Genomic DNA, 21,460 nt, shown 5'->3' on the forward strand with positions numbered 1-21,460 from the left:
AAAGTCACAGCGGGCCAAATACTTTAAGATGTCATTATAACCCATTTCAAAATCCAGAGATGCTCGCCAAAGGCAACAACAGGAAACCGCAAAAGGTTTGATTGGGAAAAAAAAAAAATCACATTACAATACGCTGGAGCTTGTAATATTGAAAAAAGGAAGGAAGGGGCCAATCACTTTTCCTCACAACAAACTGATTGAAATTATTGGGCTGAAAACCTAGTTCTATTACTCAGCCCTCAGGCTATTTTACTTTGGAATGAAAATTAAAAATATACAATTCCACTGATGTTTTATAAAAGAATTTAATGTAAAAACTCAGACTGGATTTAAAAGGTTCAGAGTTCCCCTAAAACTAAAACAGCAACGAACAAACAAAACTATGAAAAGGCAGCCGCTCCAAGAACGACAGAGAAAGAAAGTTGCATGTTTTGCTGATAGGACTAATTTCCCACAGGTGACACTATTCCTGTGCTTCATGTTACAGTTGTTTTAAAGTGTATGTTTAGAAGGAGCATTGGTTTTCACAGTTCCCATCCCATAGAAATCTGTTTTTCAGCCTTGATGAATCACTCTTCCAATCACCCACCAAACTTTTACTGCAGGTTCATATCAAGTAGAGGCACTTTGTGTTCTGTATGAATTGAAAAATTTCTAACATGAATTATTTTCTGCGTGTGTGTGTGTGTGTGTGTGTGTGTGTGTGTGTTCCCCCGTTTGCAGGCAAAATGGGGAAACAGAACAGCAAGCTGACCCCTGAAGTGATGGAGGATCTGGTGAAGAACACAGAGTTTAACGAACACGAGCTGAAGCAGTGGTACAAGGGATTCCTGAAGGACTGTCCCACCGGCCGACTCAACCTGGAGGAGTTCCAGCAGCTCTATGTCAAGGTGAAGCTCCACTGACTCACTTTTCAGGCCGGCGACAGACTTGAAGGATTAACACACGTATGCCTTGACAATCGTTTTATGTGCTCGCCACACACACAGAGACTGTGAGCATATAGATCTGACTTGAGTTCAGAAAAGTCACTGGAAAGTTCAGCCACAACAACAGGGTCCAGTCCAGTACGACTAGACTGTTCGCTCGACAGTTTATCAGACTTCAGCTGAGAATCACATATTGTATATATAAAACATGGTCAGGGAATTAATATATTAGCTACATAATATTAGCTGTGAATATATATATATATTTTTATTATATTAATGATAAGTGAATGGTTTATTTTTGAAGACAAAGCTAAAAATAGAAGGTGTACAAACTTGTAGTATAGTTAATTTCTATAAAGATAATTGGTTCAGTTTGCACTCAAACCTTTTGGGTTAAGGTTCAATAATTTTTGTCAAAGCAGCATTGACTGAAGTTTTTTCTGGGGGGTGGTGGACACTGACAGATTATCACCATATAGTTGTAATGGTTAGCGTGTTGGCGTGTTAGCGATGAGAGTCAACCAAAACATTAAAGTTTCAGGTAAATTCAGGTTTAATGTGTCATTTGTTATGTTAATGGTTAGGTTTTGATAAAGTGTTTCTTAATTTAATGTAAAACTGGCCAGATTGAGTCTGTAGTGTCGTTTGGAATTTTTTGAAATGAATAATTCACTTGTAGTACAAATTAGTACAAATTTCCCATGAGGTGAATCGGTCATAGTTGCAGTAACAGTTGTAGAATAGTATTGTTTCATTAGCAGACGCATCAGTGTGGGTTTTGAGCTGAGTGTTTTTTTTTCCCACAGTTGGTATTAACAGGGTTAACAGGGTTTGTTGGGGGCCACAAGAACACACTCTGAATCACCACAAAAACCATTGAGGGAAAATTTAATTCCCATTATAAACCCTGCTAGATTTCAGCCGGCATCCTGCCACGTTCCCACTTTCACCCCTCCTGTATCTGGGCAGAAAACCAGCAGAGAGGCAGATATCAGAGGCGCTCAGATGATTATCTTCCCATGCTAATATGTAGCCTAGCGTATCTCATTACCTCTGACAGAGCAGTGTGAATTTATGCCATGATTTATTCATTTAGTCTTATGAAAGAGAGAGGAACACACTCACAGAAACAATGATGATCTCATAATAAAAGAGAAATGAGAATAAAATGGCTTCAAGTATAGACTTAAACAAATATTCCCCACTGTTAGGAGTTCTTCTTCAGCTATTACTAATACCACTGTCTGCTCCTGATAATACAAATGAATAAAGAGGGTTTTCCGGGCTCGAAATAAGGCACATCTGAAAGCTCAGCTGAACCGTCATTTATTTATTGATTTGTTATAGAAAAATATATTTACACATGTGGCAGGTCCTAAACAGATGCACGAGGAAGCCCGACTGTGACTTATGCTTTTAACTACTACATTATTAAATGAATAAAAGGAATACAAAGCAGCCACATTCAACTTTGAACAACAACAAAAAGAAGAATACAAATGATTTATAGTCCATTAGTGAATTATATTATAACACAGTGTGAGTAATAAACTTGCAAAACAAAGGTAAACTCATACACTTATCTGTGCTGTTAAGTTGCTTTAATCAGTTCAATCATATTTATAATACTGTATAGAGTAATATTGTATGTGCCTATCTTGCATTTGCACCAAGTGTTTTCATGGAAGGAAGTGCTCTGAGTAATGTAAGAATAGGTATTAATCTTTTATCACTGGTGCCAGGAAATGCCTCATAACCGGAGGGGGCTGTGGTTACATAAGGCATGCTTGGGCACTGGGGGTCATGGGTGCACTTCCTGTAAATGCCATTGGATCTCATGCGTCATCTTTGCCCAGAGGAGACAAAAAAAAAACATCAAAAAAAGAGAAGGTATGGCTGCAGTGATTTTTTTGGAAACGTGAAGAAAGCACATCTGTCATCGCCGGGAATGAAGTTTTCCAATTTTTATTAATTTGTCTCATTAAAACCTACTGGAAGGCATCAAAATACTTTTAAAATTGAACTACTAAAATGACCTGGACTCCTGGGAAATAAGAGCAAGTTGGCAGCTGTGATAGAGAGACACAAACACAGCAGAGATCAGATGGAATATCCCCTCAAATCTCTTTACAGCACAATATGACAGTAGGCAGGCAACTGTGGCAGGGAAATCTGCAGCTGCACAGAGGGGGCAACATGGCTCACATCTAAAGGGGTCTTGTAGGTTTCTAGCGGGTAAATCCTGATATTGATGCATCCTATTGTGTTTCTAGGCAACAGTGTATCAGTGATAGTGCTTTATTTAAATCCAGAGGGCTGATAAGTGGAAAAACTGTCTGCCATGACCTCACATTAACGGGACAGATTGTTCCTGTGAAGAGTGAGTGTGTGTGTCTGTAAGTGTGTGTGCGTGTGTGTGTGTGTGTGTGTGTGTGTGTGTGTGTGCGCGCGTGTGTGTGTGTGTGTGTGTGTGGTTGGGGGGTTGTATGTTTAGTAGGAGGGAGAGGGAGCCAGAACAGTGTGTTTGTGTCAGTGGAAAGTGAGAAGCAGAGATGGGAAAAGTAGGCAAGTTGAACAAAGTGTGTATACATTATTTATTAGTCATTAGCTCCAACAGAGTCGTGCAACAGAGTGTTGAAATGTACGAGATGAGTGTGTGTGTGTGTGTGTGTGTGTGTGTGTGTGTGTGAGTCTGTGTCCTCGCTGTGCATGCATGCATGAGATAGGCTACTTTCAGTTTACACCTGTGCACCCACCCGCCCCTGCACCTTCGCCCACGTTTGCACAGATCTGCACCTGTGACATTCGTCCAACAGCCCTCCCCGCCACGGCGCTAAACGCAGTGTTACCTCCACTCGGCTGCCTGCCTGCAGTCAGTGTATTGTTTTTGCTCGGACATATAGACACGCTGTTCTCTCGCTTTTTTTTTTTCTTCCTTCCTTCTTCTGTGCTCTGTCTCTCACAGCTTTAATTCCCACTGCCTTGGTGGAGGTAATTATCTCTTAGGTTGTGAGAAGCGAGAGAGAGGAAGGGAAACTGATAAAGGAGGAGAGGCATCAGAGAACAGGAAGAGAGGAAGAAACAGGAGGGAGAGAAAACAGGTGTAGCATGTCGGCTGGAAATAATGAGCGTTCGTGTCTGAGGGCAGTCTGTGATATTCATGTGTGATACAGTGTTGTAGCAGTCTGCAGTTTTTCTTTGTGTGCTTTAACCAAAACTGATCACAGTTTCATTTGATCAGAGCTCGTGGCTCATGAATGACTTGGTATATCATTATAAAAGAAGTCATTAAAAGGAAAAGAGCTCGGGTCTTTCAAAAAGTCAGATTGCAAATATATATGTTCTAAGAATTACTTTATGATGTGCTGCACTCAGAGGTTTGGTTAAACAGATGCATTAAAACTTTAGATTGAATTTTGATGGTTTCCAAATGATAATCACACAATTTGATTGGCCATTAATATGGAAAATTCATAGGGAATAGCTTATTTAAATGGATGGATGGATGGATCCTCTAGCATTTTATTCTTGGAATTTCACTCACTTTCAGTTATGGAGTAGACAAACGCTACGATAGCTTCCTCCTTTTTGGTCTCTCTGTTCTCTCAAAGCTCAGCATTGTCAGGATTTCTTGCTGTCGGTCAAAGTTCAACAAAGTTTCACTTGGTGAGAAGAACTAGTTTAAATTTACTTTGTCCCCACAAGTGAATCCACTGAAATGAACTGATTTAGCAACATTTGTCAGGGTTATGAGGTAAGTAGGACCCAAATGCAGCCAACACATTGGGGACGGTGCAGACAGGTTTATTTGACACAAGATCCAGAGAACAACAGAGAGACAACAGGGATAAACAGACGAACCGACAATGACAAAGGGAAGCACAAAGACTATATAGACAAAGGAGGCAAGGGTGATTGCACACAGGTGAAACACATTAGGGCGGGGCAGACAATCACCACACAAACAAGACCAAGAAAGGAAGCAAAACACTGAGACACACAAGGAAACCTTATTACAAAATAAAACAGGAAGTGAGAAAGTCCAAAATAAAACAAACCATGACAACATTAGCAACCAAGTCTGTTGTGACTGGGCCTTTATAGGGCTACAATCCACATTTTTCCAATATGAATTGATCTATTGATATTTTTTCTGATTAATAAATTGTGTTTATATTAGTGTCAATGAACAATCAATAGTGACAGCACAGTGTAACATTTTCTGATGGCTTGTTTTGGTCTAAAAACCAAAAGATATTTAGTTTACAATGATATAAAACGGATCAAACTTTACCCTCAAGTATGAAATTTCTTCATTTTCTGTGGATCAGCTATTTGAGTAATGAACTAACTGTCTCCAGACTAGTCTTTAATGTCATGATGAGACTTTATCTGAGCTGTACCACTGACGATGAATCAGTAACTGACTGCTTGGACTGTGTGGACTAATGTCATCATGATACCAAGAGTTCAGAGCGAGAAAATGATCCTCTACAGCTGAAAAACATTCCTCTACACTCTCAATATACACCTAGAGCGTTAGTGTGATGACACCTTTCTCTGTCTTGGTTTTCGGTTTTCCAAGAGGAGCGTCGCTATTCATAAATCCTGGTCAGGCCGTCCAGGATCATTAAACAGATTTTTGTTTCCTGGGGGATTTTCGCTTTAAGTGGCGTTGCCAATGCCAGACAGTCACATAAAAATGGAAGAGTGGCTTCCGTGACGATTTGCACTCAAGCTCCTGCATGGCACAGTGTGTGAGATTTCTCATCCCTGACACGCCAGCCGCTCTGGGAGCCATTTGTAACAGGATAACGACACCCCCTGAAATGTTAAGGTGATAGATTTTGTCACAAGATTTTTTTTCTCTAGCTTGATGCATGCAGAGATAGCAGCCGCACACACACTCACACACACACACATTTACCAGTGATCCATGGGCATCCACAACACATTCATTCCTTTGTTTAAAACAGGAAAATGCTTGTGAATTTAACTGATGCATCCTGTTGTATATGTTGTGTGTCTCTGTATAGAATGTGTTAGTATGTTGACAGTTACATGAAATGAGCATCAATACTGTTGGTCTCCTGCCAGCTGGTGTTGTTATTGTGATGAGGTGATGAGTCAGTACAGTGGACTTCATTATGGTTTCTGCTACACACAGCAACTCTGTGTCTCTTCTCCTCACGTCACTGGTATTGTTTCAGTGGAGAACACACACACACACACGGACATACTGGGAAAGAGAAAGCAGGTTTATATGTTGACTTGCAGTCGTTGTCATGGTTTCTGTGCAGGTTGGAAAGGCCCTGGAGGTCATAGGTCATAGTTTGTAGAATGTGACATCTTGAAATGAGAATTGTGAACGTTTAACTTCAGGTTTGTTGCTTTAGATGAGATGCGATATAAAGGGGGGGAGAAGAAGGCCTTGCTGTAAGTTGGAAATTGTGACACTAGCCCACACACACACACACACACACACACACCCACACACACACACACACACACACACACAAACACAAACACACAGATGCTGACCCGAATATAGATGTATGGATGGATTCCGCTCTGTTGCATCTCGCTTGCAAGGCCTCAAGGCTTTTGCTGTTGATGGGTGTGTGTGTGTGTGTGTGTGTGTGTGTGTGTGTGTGTGTGTGTATATATGCACCACTGACCATTCAGCAGCGCTGACTGTGAGATTCCCCTTTGCTTCCCCACACAGACAGACAGACAGGTCGCCGGGCAGACAGATAGGAAGGTAAATGTAGTGACAGACAGCCACTGACATCATCTGGCCAACAGCCGGTTTCTGTGAGGAAACATATGTCGCCTGATCACAGGAGACAAAAGACAGGGAAGAGAGGCAGGGTTAGATTGACGTGCTACATTAGCTTTGAAAGCCTTTTTCAGGAAGAGCTATTTGGAAATTTGTTTTGTAATAATTCGGAAAGACGTAGATACAGTGGAGTTTATACAAGTTTGGCTGCTGACATGCTGTTTTCAGTAATGCATGTTACACGTTGACAATAATACAACCATAGTTTAGAGCCAGAAGATGAAATGACTATTCTTTTTGTTTTTCTGATATTGGTAAGCTTGATACGACCAATGGAATATCTGTGTAAAATCACCAAAAATCCTAATCCCCAAATAACTAAACTGGTGTTCGGTGCAATAAACTGTGACCTGATGTTGACATTACATCCTAACAGATACTAGACTTCGAAGCTGAAATCAATACCTGACAGTTGAGACAAAGAAAATCTGATAAAATGTATCTGCCGTTTTTAATTTTCAAACAAGGCTCCCTTAAATATTCGTAGCAAAGTAGAAATGTACCAAGCAGAACTCATCAGTGCACTCTGCTGGACAAACTATGTCATGGTGCCACAGTTTGTGTTTACGGCAAACATATCTCAGGCGTTCATGTACTGAAAGTTTTTGTGTCAGACCAAACACACAAGTGAATACTTTGGCGATTCATTTAATCATACAGAGCAGCGGACCGGGACTTATCCCTGTTACATAACTCAGAGATGCACAAAATAAACTTTTCCAACATTCTTCTCTACGTTCGAAACATGGGAAACAAAGACCAGTGAGAAGGACTCATCACACCATCATACCATCACAATAAACAACAGTTTCACTTCCAAGTAGTTGAACAATAACATGGAAATATCACTCCAACCCCCGTATAAGGAAGGGTATGAGTTTTTAGTGCCTCTTATCTCTCTAATAATAAAGATATTATCTTCTCTGATAATATGGTGACGCAGTATTTATACCCTTTTATTACAGATTTATTATTCCATATTATTTATGCTCTCTTATTGGCATCAACATAGGATGATGGTGTGGGTATATGTGTGTACTTGTCTCTGGGGGGGGGTTACACTGCAAAGGTTGTATTTACTCCTCATGCCCTAATAATGATGCATACTACCAACTGTCCCTCCCCCTTCTCTCACTGTTTCTCACTTTCTTCCTCTCTTCCATTTTTCCTTCCTATCGCTCCTTTCCTCCTTCTCTCTCTTCGCCCACTTCCTCTCTCACCTCCCTTTCTCTTTGTCCAAGTGGGCTTGTGCCTGCCATACTCTAAAAATAGCCTTTGTCATCTCAGAAGCTCTCATGCCATCCTCCATCGCTGTCACAACGCAGGCACACACAGACACACACACACACACACACACACACACACACACACACACACACACAGAGCTGAGTGGTGTATATGATGGCTCCTGAAAGGCAAGACATTGTGTTTATGTGGTTTTACAACACGACACACTTTGTTTTCACTTGACAAAATCTCTGTTTATGAGTTGCACTGAGCTCAAATACACAAACAATCCTGACTCTTTATTCCGGTTAGAAGACGATCAGGTGTCGGATGAGCTCGGAAAATTTGAGTCACGCAAACTGTAATGATAAACTCGGGACAAAACGACTCTCTCATTACGACAGTGAGTAGTTTACAATGTTTAGAACGCACAGGGGGAGGGGACCCTGGCAGTTAATTAGCAGACTGTAATTTTCTCAAAGACAAACATTGTTTTTTTTCCACTGTGGATTTTCTCCAGTCTTTCTGAACAGAGAAATTGGTGTTAATTGCAGAGGGCGTCCGTGTCAGTGTTTACAGACGAGGTGTATCGGAAAATGAGCTAAAAAACAAATGGACAGATGATTAGATTTATAAAAATGAATTTGGTTGTGACCCATCCGCTGCTCTCTGACCTCTTTGCATCTGCAACTTTGAAGTTGTAATTGAATTATTTAGCTCTCTGTCTCACAGCTGCTGCTGCTGCTGCTGCTGCTGCTGCTGCTGAGGTGTGAGAGAAGGAAGTTAGTGTGTGTACCTTTAGATGCACAAAGTAAGACAATAGGGCCTGTTCTGTTCTGGGGTGAAATCCTATTCAGATTGAGCTGCGTAGAACCATTAACACAAGACCAAATCAGAGAATGACCTTCAACTGGTTAACAAGGGTTCAAGCATCCTCCAACTGAATCACTAAAAGTCTGACCTTTGACCTTCATGTGGAAGGGAACAAGCGAGGAGAGAACTTGTTTTATATACTTTCAACTTCTATCGTGTATGAGTAGAAAGATTGTGATGAATGAATCGTGTGTTGTTAGCTACACAGGCAACAAAATCCTTCAGATTTGTGTTAAAGTCTCATCGCAGTATCTGCATCGGTAAATACAACATAGGTGTTTTTAAGTGCATAAACTATGTCCAGATATCAGGTGGATTTAAATATGGACTTGAGGTCAACTCAGTTTATCCTGAATTTGTCAAAGTACTCTGTAAATAAAGTGGCCTTGTTAATCAACGGCGTGGCCCTCCTCTTCCTTGTAGTGCTCTGGAGGAGGACATTATTAGATAAGGAGCGTGGCTTTCCCTCCTCTCCTGCAAAACCACAACAACATCATCATGTTTAAATTGTTTTCAGTGAAAATCAAATGCAAAAATTACCTTTTTTTTTTTTTTTTCAACTGTAAGATAAAGACGTTGGTAAAGTTGGTTGAATCCATTTGTGGTTATGTTGGGAATCTCTCACCCAGCAACATCTAGATTTCATTCCTCATGGGCACAGCATGTCAGATAACGCGGCTGCCAGATCACAGACACGGGAAGCTTGTGTTTTTCAGATACGGTTGATCAAAAACATTTAATTATAGCAGCTAATCTGAACACAACCACAATGACTTATAAAAAAAAATAAAAAAAACAGTTCATGTTCTGCATCAGCACTGAAAAGTCAGAATTATTTTTTACTTGGACAGTTATAAATGTTTCAGAAGTCATTTTATTGAGTACTAAGGCTGATAACAGGGGTTCAGTAACAGGTACAAATACCCACAGAGACACGTGACTCAACAGCATGTGAAGACACATGTCGTCCATGTATCAGTACAAACACTGACCTCAGTTAAATGGAGGAACAGAGAAAAGATTCCGTCCTCACGATGAGGTGTGTATTTAAATGGGACTATACGTCCTTCATGTAAATGTAAATTTTTCAATTAGGCACATACTAATTGAAAGATGCACATTCTAGCTTCTGTCTATGAGAGAAGCAATGACTGGCGTTCCTGAGACGTGGATGGGGTAATCAGTCATCGATCCTGAGATCAGTTTGCCAGGCTGCAACCAAAAGACTCGAGAGCTGGATCAGGTCAGGATCGTTGATGGTGAAAATAAGACGTGATTTATAGAGGTTTTACTGTGACGTCATCAGTGAAAGTACGACTCGGCGATATTCGGCAGTATGATCGTGCTACAGGTGATTCAGCAAATTGATGGTGTTACCTCCGTGTTGCATTCACCGCTGTCTGCTAGTCATGACTGATAAGACCCAATCAGGAGGTGTCACTGTGTCCGCGTCCCGACTAAAGTGCGTCCAGCAGCGTTTCAAACAGTCTCCATATTAACGGCTTGAAAACTTTGGAGTAGTGTGGACACCAGGCGTAAACGTAGCAAAAGTGATGCGTTTCTAAAACTAAAAAGGTATTAGTGTGGACACAGCCTGAGGCTCAGTGTTTGTGCTCATGTTAACCATATCGAGTGACCGCAGACTAACGTCAGTTGGACGGGGGGAAGAGGCACGCGACTGAACACACAGCTCGTGAACACACAGATTGAGGAAAGCATTAACAGAAGCAACATTATCTCAGGTTCTAAATGCCAGTTTTGACACATTTTCACTTAATCGCCCCGCCCTGAGTGAAAGTGACATCCACAGACTTCTGAATGAATTTAATGTCATAAATGTGGTTATAAATGTCAGGAATCTAATGTGAAGGAGCGATGGCAGCAGCAATGGGAACAGAGAGGCGAACAGACCCAGTTACCTCTCAGACGGTCCACACAGAGCGGGTGAGGTACCTGGGAGAAGCGAATAGAGAAAAAAAAGGGAGAGAGAACGGTTCGTACTGTTCATCTTAATTAACACATTAATTCACTACACAACGAAATCAGAGCACAGCTGATTATTTATAGCAGTCAGCTGGCAAAGCTACAGACTGTTTGTAGTGCAGGTGTTCTTTAAATGGGTCACAGACTTGTCTGTTACTCGTGGGTCCCTGTGTCAGGAGAATACAGCTGGCTCTGTATTTGCACGCTCCTCAGGGTGAGAATAAATACACATTAAAATGAGATCCTTGACTTTAATAAATGGGACTCAGATCTGAGCCATTCAGACAGCTTGCGGATGTTTTACTTCTCTCTGAGTTAGATGGAGATAAGACTGAAGCAGCAGCGAGCACAAACGCATGAATGTTTGCATGCAGATTCAGAAGTGTGATGGGTTTTTAGACACACACACACACACGCACTCAGACGTGACTGAGCAGCCGTAAATGCTGAATTCATGTCTGAGGAGGTTGGATGAGTCGTGCAGACTGGAGGCACGCTGTAAATAATGAACCGTACTCTAGACATCCAGAGAGAAGCCAAAGGAGGTTGCGTGTTCTGTTCTGTCGTGTGGTATTTTCTCACCGTCTCCATCTCACTCTTCCCTCTCCACCCACGCCTCCGTCTTCCTCTTTCCTCCTCTTTTTGGCCCCTGAGCGGAGCGGGGAGAGGCTTTTTAAAAGGTGGCTTCAGACCGCACAAGCATACTGTGGATTTATCTCGCCAAGCACTAGCCATTCTGGACACACCACTGCTGAGAGAAGATAAAGCGAGCAAGTCCTCCTCTTCTTCTCTGTTTCTCTGCCTGGCTTTGGCTTTGAATTGCATCACAAGGAGCAGAGGGGTAGCCCTCAGGTCTACCTGCCAAACCCGGCAGCCAGCAGTGAGTCACACTCTGCTTCCCGCTCTGCTTGGCCGCTTCTCTGTATCTGATTAGACTCTATTGAAAAGGCAGAAAATGGCAGTGGTGGAATGCGCCAGACATGACATTTTTTGTGCTGTTAGGATAAATACCTGTCTTTTTAGCCTATTCCAGCAGCAGCTAGACTGATCTGGGTTATTGATAGTCTGATGTATTAACCTCTCATGCCAGCCTCCTCTTCTTCAATCTTTTCCTTTAATGCCAACACCTATTCTCCTCGCCCCCCCCCCCCCCCCCAGGCATGAAATACTGTATGTTTCCACACTCAATAGTGCCATCTGCTGTCATGCTGTCATCCTTGCTCCTCGTGCGGAGTTAGTGCTGCCAGATGGGTGTTTCGTAACCGCCGATAAACCAGGGTCAGGGACAGGTTTGCTCCAAATTCCACTTAAATCACAAAGCAGAATGATTGTGCGCTGTCCAGGAATCTAAGCTGATTCCTGGAAGGTGCACAATCATTCATAATGGACACCAGCGATTCAGAGCAGGTTAAATGTCCTTTTGGTTTATCTACGATTGGCATGCGGTGTCACTCTGAAGGGCTGACAGTCTCCTCCCTCTCCTCCACCACCTCCAAAACACACACGACCAGCGCGCTCGTCACACTCATCGTCCGCGGTTTATGTTTCCATCAAGTGGCCCCTCTTCTTGTCAAGCCGACGGTGAAGCAATCTCACAGACCTTGACCATAAACAAAGGTCACGTGTATTAATGCTGTCTGATTCCACCTCCGTCTCATTACAGCGTCTTTGATCGCGTCAGACGCAGACGAGCCTCAGGCTGTTTTTCTCATGTGAGATAATCCGAATCGAATCTAAAGAGAATTTAAAGAGCTACTTCCATCCATAAACACACCACTGTCACACTGCCCCTCTGTCACCCACCATTACTGACACTTCCTCCCCTCCCCCCTCCTCCACGGCTCCTTCAGATCGATGCTCCAGCCTTCCTCTCTCGCTCCTGCTGTCTAAACCAATGTGTTTCAGCCATTTTCCGTGCCCAGATTTTTTGCATTTGGCAGTCACGTAAAATTCATACAACCGTCGTCACGTGTGTAACTCTCATTTCAACACTTTAAGTTAGGTCCGGTTAAACATCTCAGAAGACGACGGCTGGCGGGTGCGGGCGTTACACGTCGGCGAATCCAAGCGTTTCTGTCACTGGCTGAAACTGAACTTGTGACACTGACTTCAGTGCTTTATTTGTACTGTATGTAGGGGGCTGGGTGTTTGTGGAGGGTGGGGGTGAAGGAGGAACTCACCCTGAAAGTGTTGGGGCGGGGCGTCCTTTGTCCAGAAGACAGAATTACTGGAATTTCTCTGGAAGGAGGAAAATAACTTCTGCTTTAATGAAGACCACAGTCTGTGGATTTGGTCTTAAGTTACTCTGTCCAGAGTCCAGTTCCCGGGTTGATTTGGTAACACCTGTGGTTACCGCGGTAACAGCAAGCACAGTTTAATACAGCAGCAAACACTCGTTAAGCAGCTGCTTTGATAGAAATACAACAGAGGAGCAACTGGTGCATCTGCCAAGCAAGAAAGAGAGTCAGTCAATAATCTGCCCTTTTTTTTTTTTAAATCATCATGTCATGAACAACTGTAATCTGATTTCATGCTGCACGTGCGAGTAGTTTTTCTTCCACAACACGGCACATTAAAGCCGGTCGAGCATTAAAGCGGTGTGCAACCTGTTGCCTACAACTCTTGAACTAAAAGCTCATTAGCTGCTGCTTGTTGTTCCTACGCAAAAAAAAAAAAAGAACTCATCCGTTGACGAGATGTGCACAAAATGACGCAGTTTCGATGAATAATCTTGTTCGGCTATCATCCCTGTCACAACACGTTGACTTTCCTGTGACACCTTAACAATGAAAGCCACCTAATGTTTTGTTTTTTTTGAGTGCTATTAATGTGAAGCAGCAGCAGCAAGAAATGTTGGGTTTGCATTAGCAGTAACTTAACATAACTTATCCGGCTGCAGTCAGAGCAAACATCACCTGACAGGAAATAGTGTGAGTAGGGTTGTAAACGTAAACTGCAGGAGCTTGCATGGCTAGCAGGCTAACAACAGCAATCTGCTGAACTGTAGAATTACACAGTGGTTTATCAGACATTTACTCATTACCTGTGTCAGCCGTCATCCATTCTTCTTTGCCTATTGTATTAGTTCATCTGCAGCTGTAAAACAGAAGAAGAAGAGAAGAGAACAGTTAACAGTGAGGTTGATAGTGATGAATATAAAATGACAAAGAGTAACGCCTCATGAACAGGAATGGCAAACTCCACAATAAATAATTATAAATAAAAACTGCAACATAGAGGCAACTGAAAAGCTTCTGCTGAGAAATGCTGAGCATAAATAGTATCGACAGGGTAACAGAGGAACTTTAACGTGCTGTGTAACATATTGTAGTCAGTGTGGTTATTTATGAGGTTCAATAAGATTACAACAAGGTGACGTGTTTATTTCAGCAGTTATTGTTAAAAGTAGAATCACAACACAACTTGTTGAGCTTTGCTGACACTGATATCACAGCAGACACCTATCTGAGAGGAACAAGAGGATGATTAAAAATGCATCTTACAGAGCATGTGTGTGTGTGTGTGTGTGTGTGTGTGTGTGTGTGTGTGTGTGTGTATCTGCAGACCCTGGAGGCTTGGAAGCAGTAGCAGCTACAGCAGCGAGCTGGCTGGGTTTCTGTAGCTGCCTGGCATGTCACTGAGGGTTTATGTAACAGCACACGCAGGCTCCGTCTCTATCACGCAGAAACACACACACACACACACACACACACACACACACACACACACACTGTAAATACCCCAGCGATGGATTATGCATGTACTCCTCTTGCACTCTCCCTCTCAAGCCATCGCAATCTGCTCGCTGAAGTAGCATCTAAGCGATGCTTTGATGAAGCAATGTAAACAGCCATATGCAGAGACAGCCAGTCCTGTCAAGCCAAGGTCCTGCTCGTGCGTTTCTCCAAATAGGCTTGAGTGCATCTGACAATGTTAGCAAGGGGATGCATGAAACATAAGGCATTATGTACACAGCCCTCTGGTGCCACGGTGGAGTGACAGAAACCATAAGAAACATGTCAAAGCCAAAGCCTCATTTCTGAGTGTATCGCTAACGGGAAAATACAGACCTCAAGTGCTTTGAAGGACAAATTACAGTCTCAGACCGACCTTTACACCTGTGCTTGTCTGCTGGGGAGATGAATAGCCAACGGCAAAGCTGCTACATATTGTTGATAAGAACAGCAGTATCCTGTAGGACCCTTAACCGAGGAGATGTGACCTTGTGGGCTTCATGGAAGCTGATTGGAAATATTAGACCATAAATTCTGATAAGATCTCGGATCTGTTCTGTTGTATTCTATTTTTAACTATTCTGTGATGCTCCAGTTTTGGTGGTCACTGAGCATTTAACAGCAAAGGATTCATTTTTCTGTGGCACCTTCTGTAGTCCTGCAGGTAATAACATTTATCCAAGGGGCAGAAAAATATTCAACTATCTCCATTGCTTAGGGAGAGGGAATCTGAGCAGAAATGAGCTCTGAGGCTCCCAAAAGTGTGTGTGTGTGTGTGTGTGTGTGTGTGTGTGTGTGTGTGTGTGTTGTGTGTGTGTGTGTGTGTGTGTGTGTGTGTGTGCGCGCGCACGTGCACACTTATGTTTTTATCATGAGTCTCTGGATGGAAGCAGCAGGGAGAATATAGAGATGGATAGATGTGGAATCAGACTCTATCAGTGGAAAACAGAGCAACAGACGACAGAGCGAGGCATCATCAGTGCGGTGGTGCAGGTCAGTTCATTATGGGAGAGTGAGCGCATGGAGGATCACTCATAGGGTCGTCCTCTGGGAGAGAGTGAGGACAGGGGCAGGTCTGTTTAGGCAGGTCCGTGGCTTTGTCAGGTGTGATTAATGACAGCAGGAATAAACAGATGCTTCTGGGTCTTAATTAAATTATTTGATCAAGATAAGATAAATGGAACAAAAGCTTAAAGTTATAACGTGGCGTTTACGATATTACTGATATCAAACACAATCTTTAGACTGTTTATGTCCGATGATGTTTTTCGTTCAATCATGAGTTCAGTGTTTCCACTTCATGTTTTTATACAAGTACAACTGTAAAAACCAAATGAAAACATGATTCTGTCTATTAAAAAACAAAAGATTAGCTGCTGACAACATAAACAGCGGAAGGAAGTAGTCTGTCTTTATACCTGCATATTGACCACTAGCATCAAGGCTGACACGTTACCATGGCAATACTGTGGAAATAAGACTTTCATTATTGATGGAGCTGTAATTACACGTTGTAGGCACATGATTATAAAAATCAAGCTGCTCATGATGTGTTTGCGCCACCTAGCGGTAGACTGAAATGTTATAGACCACTACTTTAACAATGTAATGTTATGATTTCTGATTGCAGCTAATAGTGGCTTCCTTCTGTGTCATTATGTAACAAAGACTTTTGAGTTTAGCTTGAAAACAAATGATTTCTTCACTTTGGAAACAGAAATTTGACAAAAATCTTGACTCAAGGTCCACTTACTAGTATTCCTCAATGGACAGCTTTAGCTTAGTTGTCATGAGGAAGTCTACAAGATGTGGATTGAAAGCTCAGGAATAAGCTTAGGACTCCAGGGGTTTTGTTCTGCTGATCAAATGATTACATCTCTACATAAACCATTTGGCTCTGCTAAGCTCTAAGTAGTGATATTATCAATTTATAAACCAAATAATCAATTAATTAAATGATAAAAGAATCAATAGATCAACTGAAAATGAAAGTAATTATTAGTTAATGGTCCAAAGAGCAAATAAAACTGACTGATTTATGACTGCAGTCTGTGAGGGGAGATGTCCTCGTGTATCAGAATGCTGGAAGCTGTTTCAGATCAGTTTCACTCATGAAGGCTTACATTGACCACTTTTAAAATGATTTTTTTTTTGGTACTCAGATAACAGTAATCCAGTTACACGCATATCCCAAACTGCAACAGAATGCACATATAGTAAATAAATCTTCATCGCGTTTAAATCCTGACCCTTGCGAGCTCATCATTGGAAGCTTTTAAGCTGCAAGATGTCTGTACAGCTTAACTGTTATCTGAAGAGCTGGCAGCACAGACCGGGCAACGCAAACACAAATCTGGATCGAACGCCGCTGTTACCTAACTCGGACGTTATTTTCAGACCCAAACACAAGTCGCTCCTTACTGACGAGCTTCTCAATGTGAGGATTTCTGTTGAATCACCGCCTTGTGCTGTATTATTCATCCGTTCTCGTGGTGTAGCGGTCAGTCACTGCTCTGTTAGTGTGAAACGGCCTTCGTTTAAGTGGGACTAGGGAGGTGTGTCTTTCTCTGTCGCACTATTACTCTCCCACTCTCTCTTTTTATTTTCCTTTCTTCCTGTGGTGCCAGCTTGCAAGCTGATTATGAAGGCTTTAATGTTCCATTTAACAGCAGCATGTTTTGGGTTGTGTGTGTGTGTGTGTGTGTGTGTGTGTGTGTGTGTGTGTATGGTTGTTGGGTATCTGTTTGACAGAATAGGCCTCACTGACGCACACAAACACAGCGACATTAGCTTTTATCAGGCCAGCTGTGCCTGTCCGCCTGGCTCTACCCTGAGTGGGCAGAAGCAGTCTTGCATTCAGCCTGTCCTTTGATGGCCGGCTCCAAACAGCCGTATCAAACAGCCATAATGGCAAATAGGAGGCAAATCAGGAGAGGAATAAGACTTAACGGAAATGTTAACAGCCTAATATCCATAGCTGTAAAGGCAAGGAAACAGTAGCTTCAAGTCCTGACTGGGTCGTTTTGGTTGTTAAACGGTTATTGTGTGCCATCTAGTGAAGGTTTTGTTTTCCATCCTGGACGTTTGCTGCCTGTTTCCACGTGTTTTCCATCTGTGACATCTGACAACGCTTTTACATGTGGCAGAGACAGGAAAGATGGAGTGAATTTCACAGTCTCATCCCCCTGCCCCACTTACTTTCTTTCTTTCTTTCTTCGCTGAGTTTTTACATAACAAAGTGTTTCGTAACTTGGCAGATTGTCGAAGAGCCGCAGTGGCTTTCTCCCCTCCTCCGTTAAACATCCCCCTTTCCCTTCTCTGACACCTTTCTTCCTGCCCTCTTCCTTCCCTCCCCTCAATTTTTCCTTCCCACGTCGTCCTGTCCGTCCACGTGCCTCCTCCAGGCCCAGGCAGATGAGCCGAGGCAAGGCCATACGGGGACAGGCAGGAGGCAGCGCTCATGGGAAGGAAGCCACGTCGCATTTGTGCAGAAAGTGTCGGGCAGCGTCCCGTTCATCCTGGCAGATTTGCGCCAGCCCCCTCCCTCCATCCTTGTCCCGAGGCGGGTTGCTCTCCTCAAATTAGTTTGGCTTCTCCTGAGCAGATGAGCAGATCAGGACCCAGACCGGGGGAAACTGAGCTCCACTGCCGTCACACTCCCTCTAACACTCTCTCTGTCACTCTCATTTTAGTCAGCTCCTCCATCTTTTCTTTCCTGTTTTCATTCATGCTCCGCCCTCCATGTCCTCCGTCTGTTAACTTCTCTCTGCAGTCTGATGGGTTTGCTACTGCAGCAGAATTTACATGGGTGGGACCTTATTGCAGATGGGCAGCTTTGCAACCTGAACTGACTCTCCCTGCCTAACCCTGCCTTCCTTTGTCTCTATTTCTTTCTCCTCCTCCCTCCTCTCTTTCCTCTCCCATCCACTGCACTCTCTCCTTTCCCATTAGGATTCATGGCCTCGCACCTCCCACCCCCGCACCCCCCTTGTCGTGACTCCAGACAGTTTGTGCGTGTTGTGGGGCTTGTTGCTCTAAGGAGAGGCTAGGGCAGCGTCCTTGCCTTTTTCTGTGTATGAGCCTGTCTACTGCGCTCACGGACAAGGACACAGTGTTGAACAGCCTCGTACTGCCTAAAACAAAAGTACACGTGCCTCTGATGGCTTACTGAGACTGCAGCGGATATTTTTTTATCTGCTTTTGAAAGTTTTGGCTTCTTTTTTTTTTTTTGGAGAGCAATATTTTTCATATTAATAATTGATCAAATGAATGTGTGTAATTCAACAGTGGCCTCTCATAGTGACTAACCCACACATAATTATCACCTGACCCTTAAGTCCCCTGCGGCTGCAAAGCTTCTCAGAAATTCATTGTTTTGGTTTAAGGACCCATAACTTGACTGTTTGGATTCACTCTCGACAACATTTTTAGACGCAACAGGAAGTGAAAAAGCTCTAAAAACTCACCAAAGAAACAAATATTTCCTTCTGGAGTTGGAGGGAACCAAAGTAGAGCTCAAAGGAGAGTGAATACGAGACTTAGATTCTTAAACTGATAGTTTGGGTTACTTGACATGGGGTTGTGTGAGGTGCTTATCTATAGTCAGTGTATTACCTGTAGTAGATTTGGATTTGCGCGCTGCCAGGTTGTAGAAGCACGCAGGAGCACCGGCGCAGGAGCTGAGCTGTGCTGCTGTGGGCGGGGCCATTGGCAAAACAACGTTTTTTTAGCCACTTAAAAACATGTCCACAGAAAAAAACAATATCACTTTAATTGTACGCTTTATTTTGAATATTTCCACTGCTTTGTTTGCAGTCGAAGTGTGCCTTTCTTTGGAACTACATTTTGTGAACCGTTGAACTACCATATTAATACGCACAAGCGCAACTAAGGCGGATCTACTGCAGGTGATACACTGACTATATATACAGTAAGTACCTCACATGACCCCACGTCAGATCACCCAAACTATCACTTTAAAGGGTCGGAAACATGACTCCAGACCAATACTCATGCTCGTTGTAAATAAGCAACTGTTTTCCATCATGTTAGCCATCTCGTCTTTATAAGGTGATAATAACATGTCAGTATTGAGATTACACTGTGTTTCCACTGCTCTCAAGTAGAAAAAAATCAATTAATGCAGGTTTAAGATTTACAATAGTAGAAATTCCAGGAACACGTCCAGCCAAGCACAAGGTTAGATCTATAGTTTGCATATCAGTTATTAACAACATTTAACCTTTTAGGGCCTTACTTATAAAACCTGACTTCCTTCTGAAAATGTGCGATTCCTTTTAGTTTTAGTCCAGCAAATGTCAGCACAGGATCTGCTGACATTTGCTGGCAGATATATTTTAAAATGAAGACGGTCGTTCTTTTCCTCTGAGTTGATTCTTGCTGACTTAACAAATTCATGCTTGCAGAATTCACTGTATATGAGCAAACAAAGCCAAATAGGTAGCACAAAGTTCAAGAAAACCTGGGTTTCTTTTTCAGTGATTTCTTTGTTTCTGTCCTTCCTAAAGATGTTGAATATATATTATTTATTTAAAAATTAACATCTCTTCCAGTTTGCTCCATTTCCTCGATGAAGGCTGTTTCTGCAACACCAGCTCTCTTTTGTTTACACAAGTCCTCAGAGAACAGCCGCGCTCAGCTTAGATTACCCATCGGCTCTAAGAGTTTTTACCAGAGAGGTCAAGTGGAAGGTTACATCTGATGAATCGCTCGGCTTCTCGCGGCCACCCACGGGGTTCATCGTCTACAGTGGATGACGAACCGAACCTGGGCTCGGCGGTCAACCACAGAGTTACTGCATTAACCTCTGATCTCCTGTACATGTGGCGCTGGGATGCACGTAGAGGGGATTTAAGGTTCTGACAGCGCTGAGAGAAGCTGATCCATAGCATTTCTCACTAAGTTATATACGGTCGACTTGGGCCGTAGATTGTGGTGACGTTGGACAGAAGCAGATCAAGGTTGAGTATGATCAGCATCCTTCTACATTTGTAAAGGACAAACATAAATTCTGTTTTCTTGGTTTAGATTTGATTTTAGTTTCATCCATTTCTCATAGCAGATGAATGGCTCCTGGCAGCTGTGTGTCGTTGACCCCGACCTATAAGTCCTGGTACTGGATTGTAGACTCACATCAAAGGGAAAATTTATTTTATCATGAGTGTTTGATATATTTGAAAAATCTTGTGTATTTGTGTATGTTTGTTTAGAATTTAACAAGCCTTGCTAGTAGCTCTTAGTAACTGTGGTGATCTGAGCTAAATGCTAACATCAGCATGCTAACATGCTCACAATGACAATTTTAACATGGTCATGCTTTGCAGGTAATATTTACCATGTTCTCCATTTTAGTTTGTTAGCAGCATGCTAACAAACTAAAATGTTTGTTTTAGTTTATATTTTAGTTTGTTATCAGCATGCTATCATTTGATAATTAGCATTAAACACAAAGCAGCTGAGGCTGATGTGAAAGCATAGACTGTAGTGTGAAAGTCACTTTGCAGGTACTTTGTCATTAACCAAAGTATTGGACAAATCATAATTTTGACCTGATAATGGCACTAGATGATATTAAGGCGTTACCAAGTTATTACAGTTTATCAAAATGAAATATAACAGTGAGAATATGAGGCTGATTAGACCCACAAGACCCATTAAAAGCCCAATTTCATAAGTCTATTTAGCCTCAAGGCAACACCCATGTATCTTTAATTTTCAGGAAACACACAGTTTATAAGAGATATACAAATATAAGACTTTGTGCACAGACACAACAGGAAACTACTGCAGTGGGAAGTTTTGAGTTTTGAAAGAGAAGCTCTTATAACCTGAGGACTCATATTCATGTCACA

General features: G+C 42.4%; 1 protein-coding gene across 1 annotated transcript in view; it reads left to right on the forward strand.

The window, feature by feature from the left end:
* The window catches only part of vsnl1a (visinin-like 1a), a 32,778-nt gene that overhangs the window by 6,762 nt on the left and 4,556 nt on the right, over positions 1 to 21,460 (forward strand). Inside the window, exon 2 of the mRNA XM_056405370.1 lies at positions 724 to 890. Within this exon, the coding sequence (XP_056261345.1) occupies positions 729 to 890 (162 nt within the window). The 5' untranslated portion in view covers positions 724 to 728. The remainder of the gene's footprint in view (positions 1 to 723; positions 891 to 21,460) is intronic.

The sequence above is a fragment of the Seriola aureovittata genome, chromosome 19, assembly GCF_021018895.1.
Source record: "Seriola aureovittata isolate HTS-2021-v1 ecotype China chromosome 19, ASM2101889v1, whole genome shotgun sequence".
NCBI lineage: Eukaryota > Metazoa > Chordata > Actinopteri > Carangiformes > Carangidae > Seriola > Seriola aureovittata.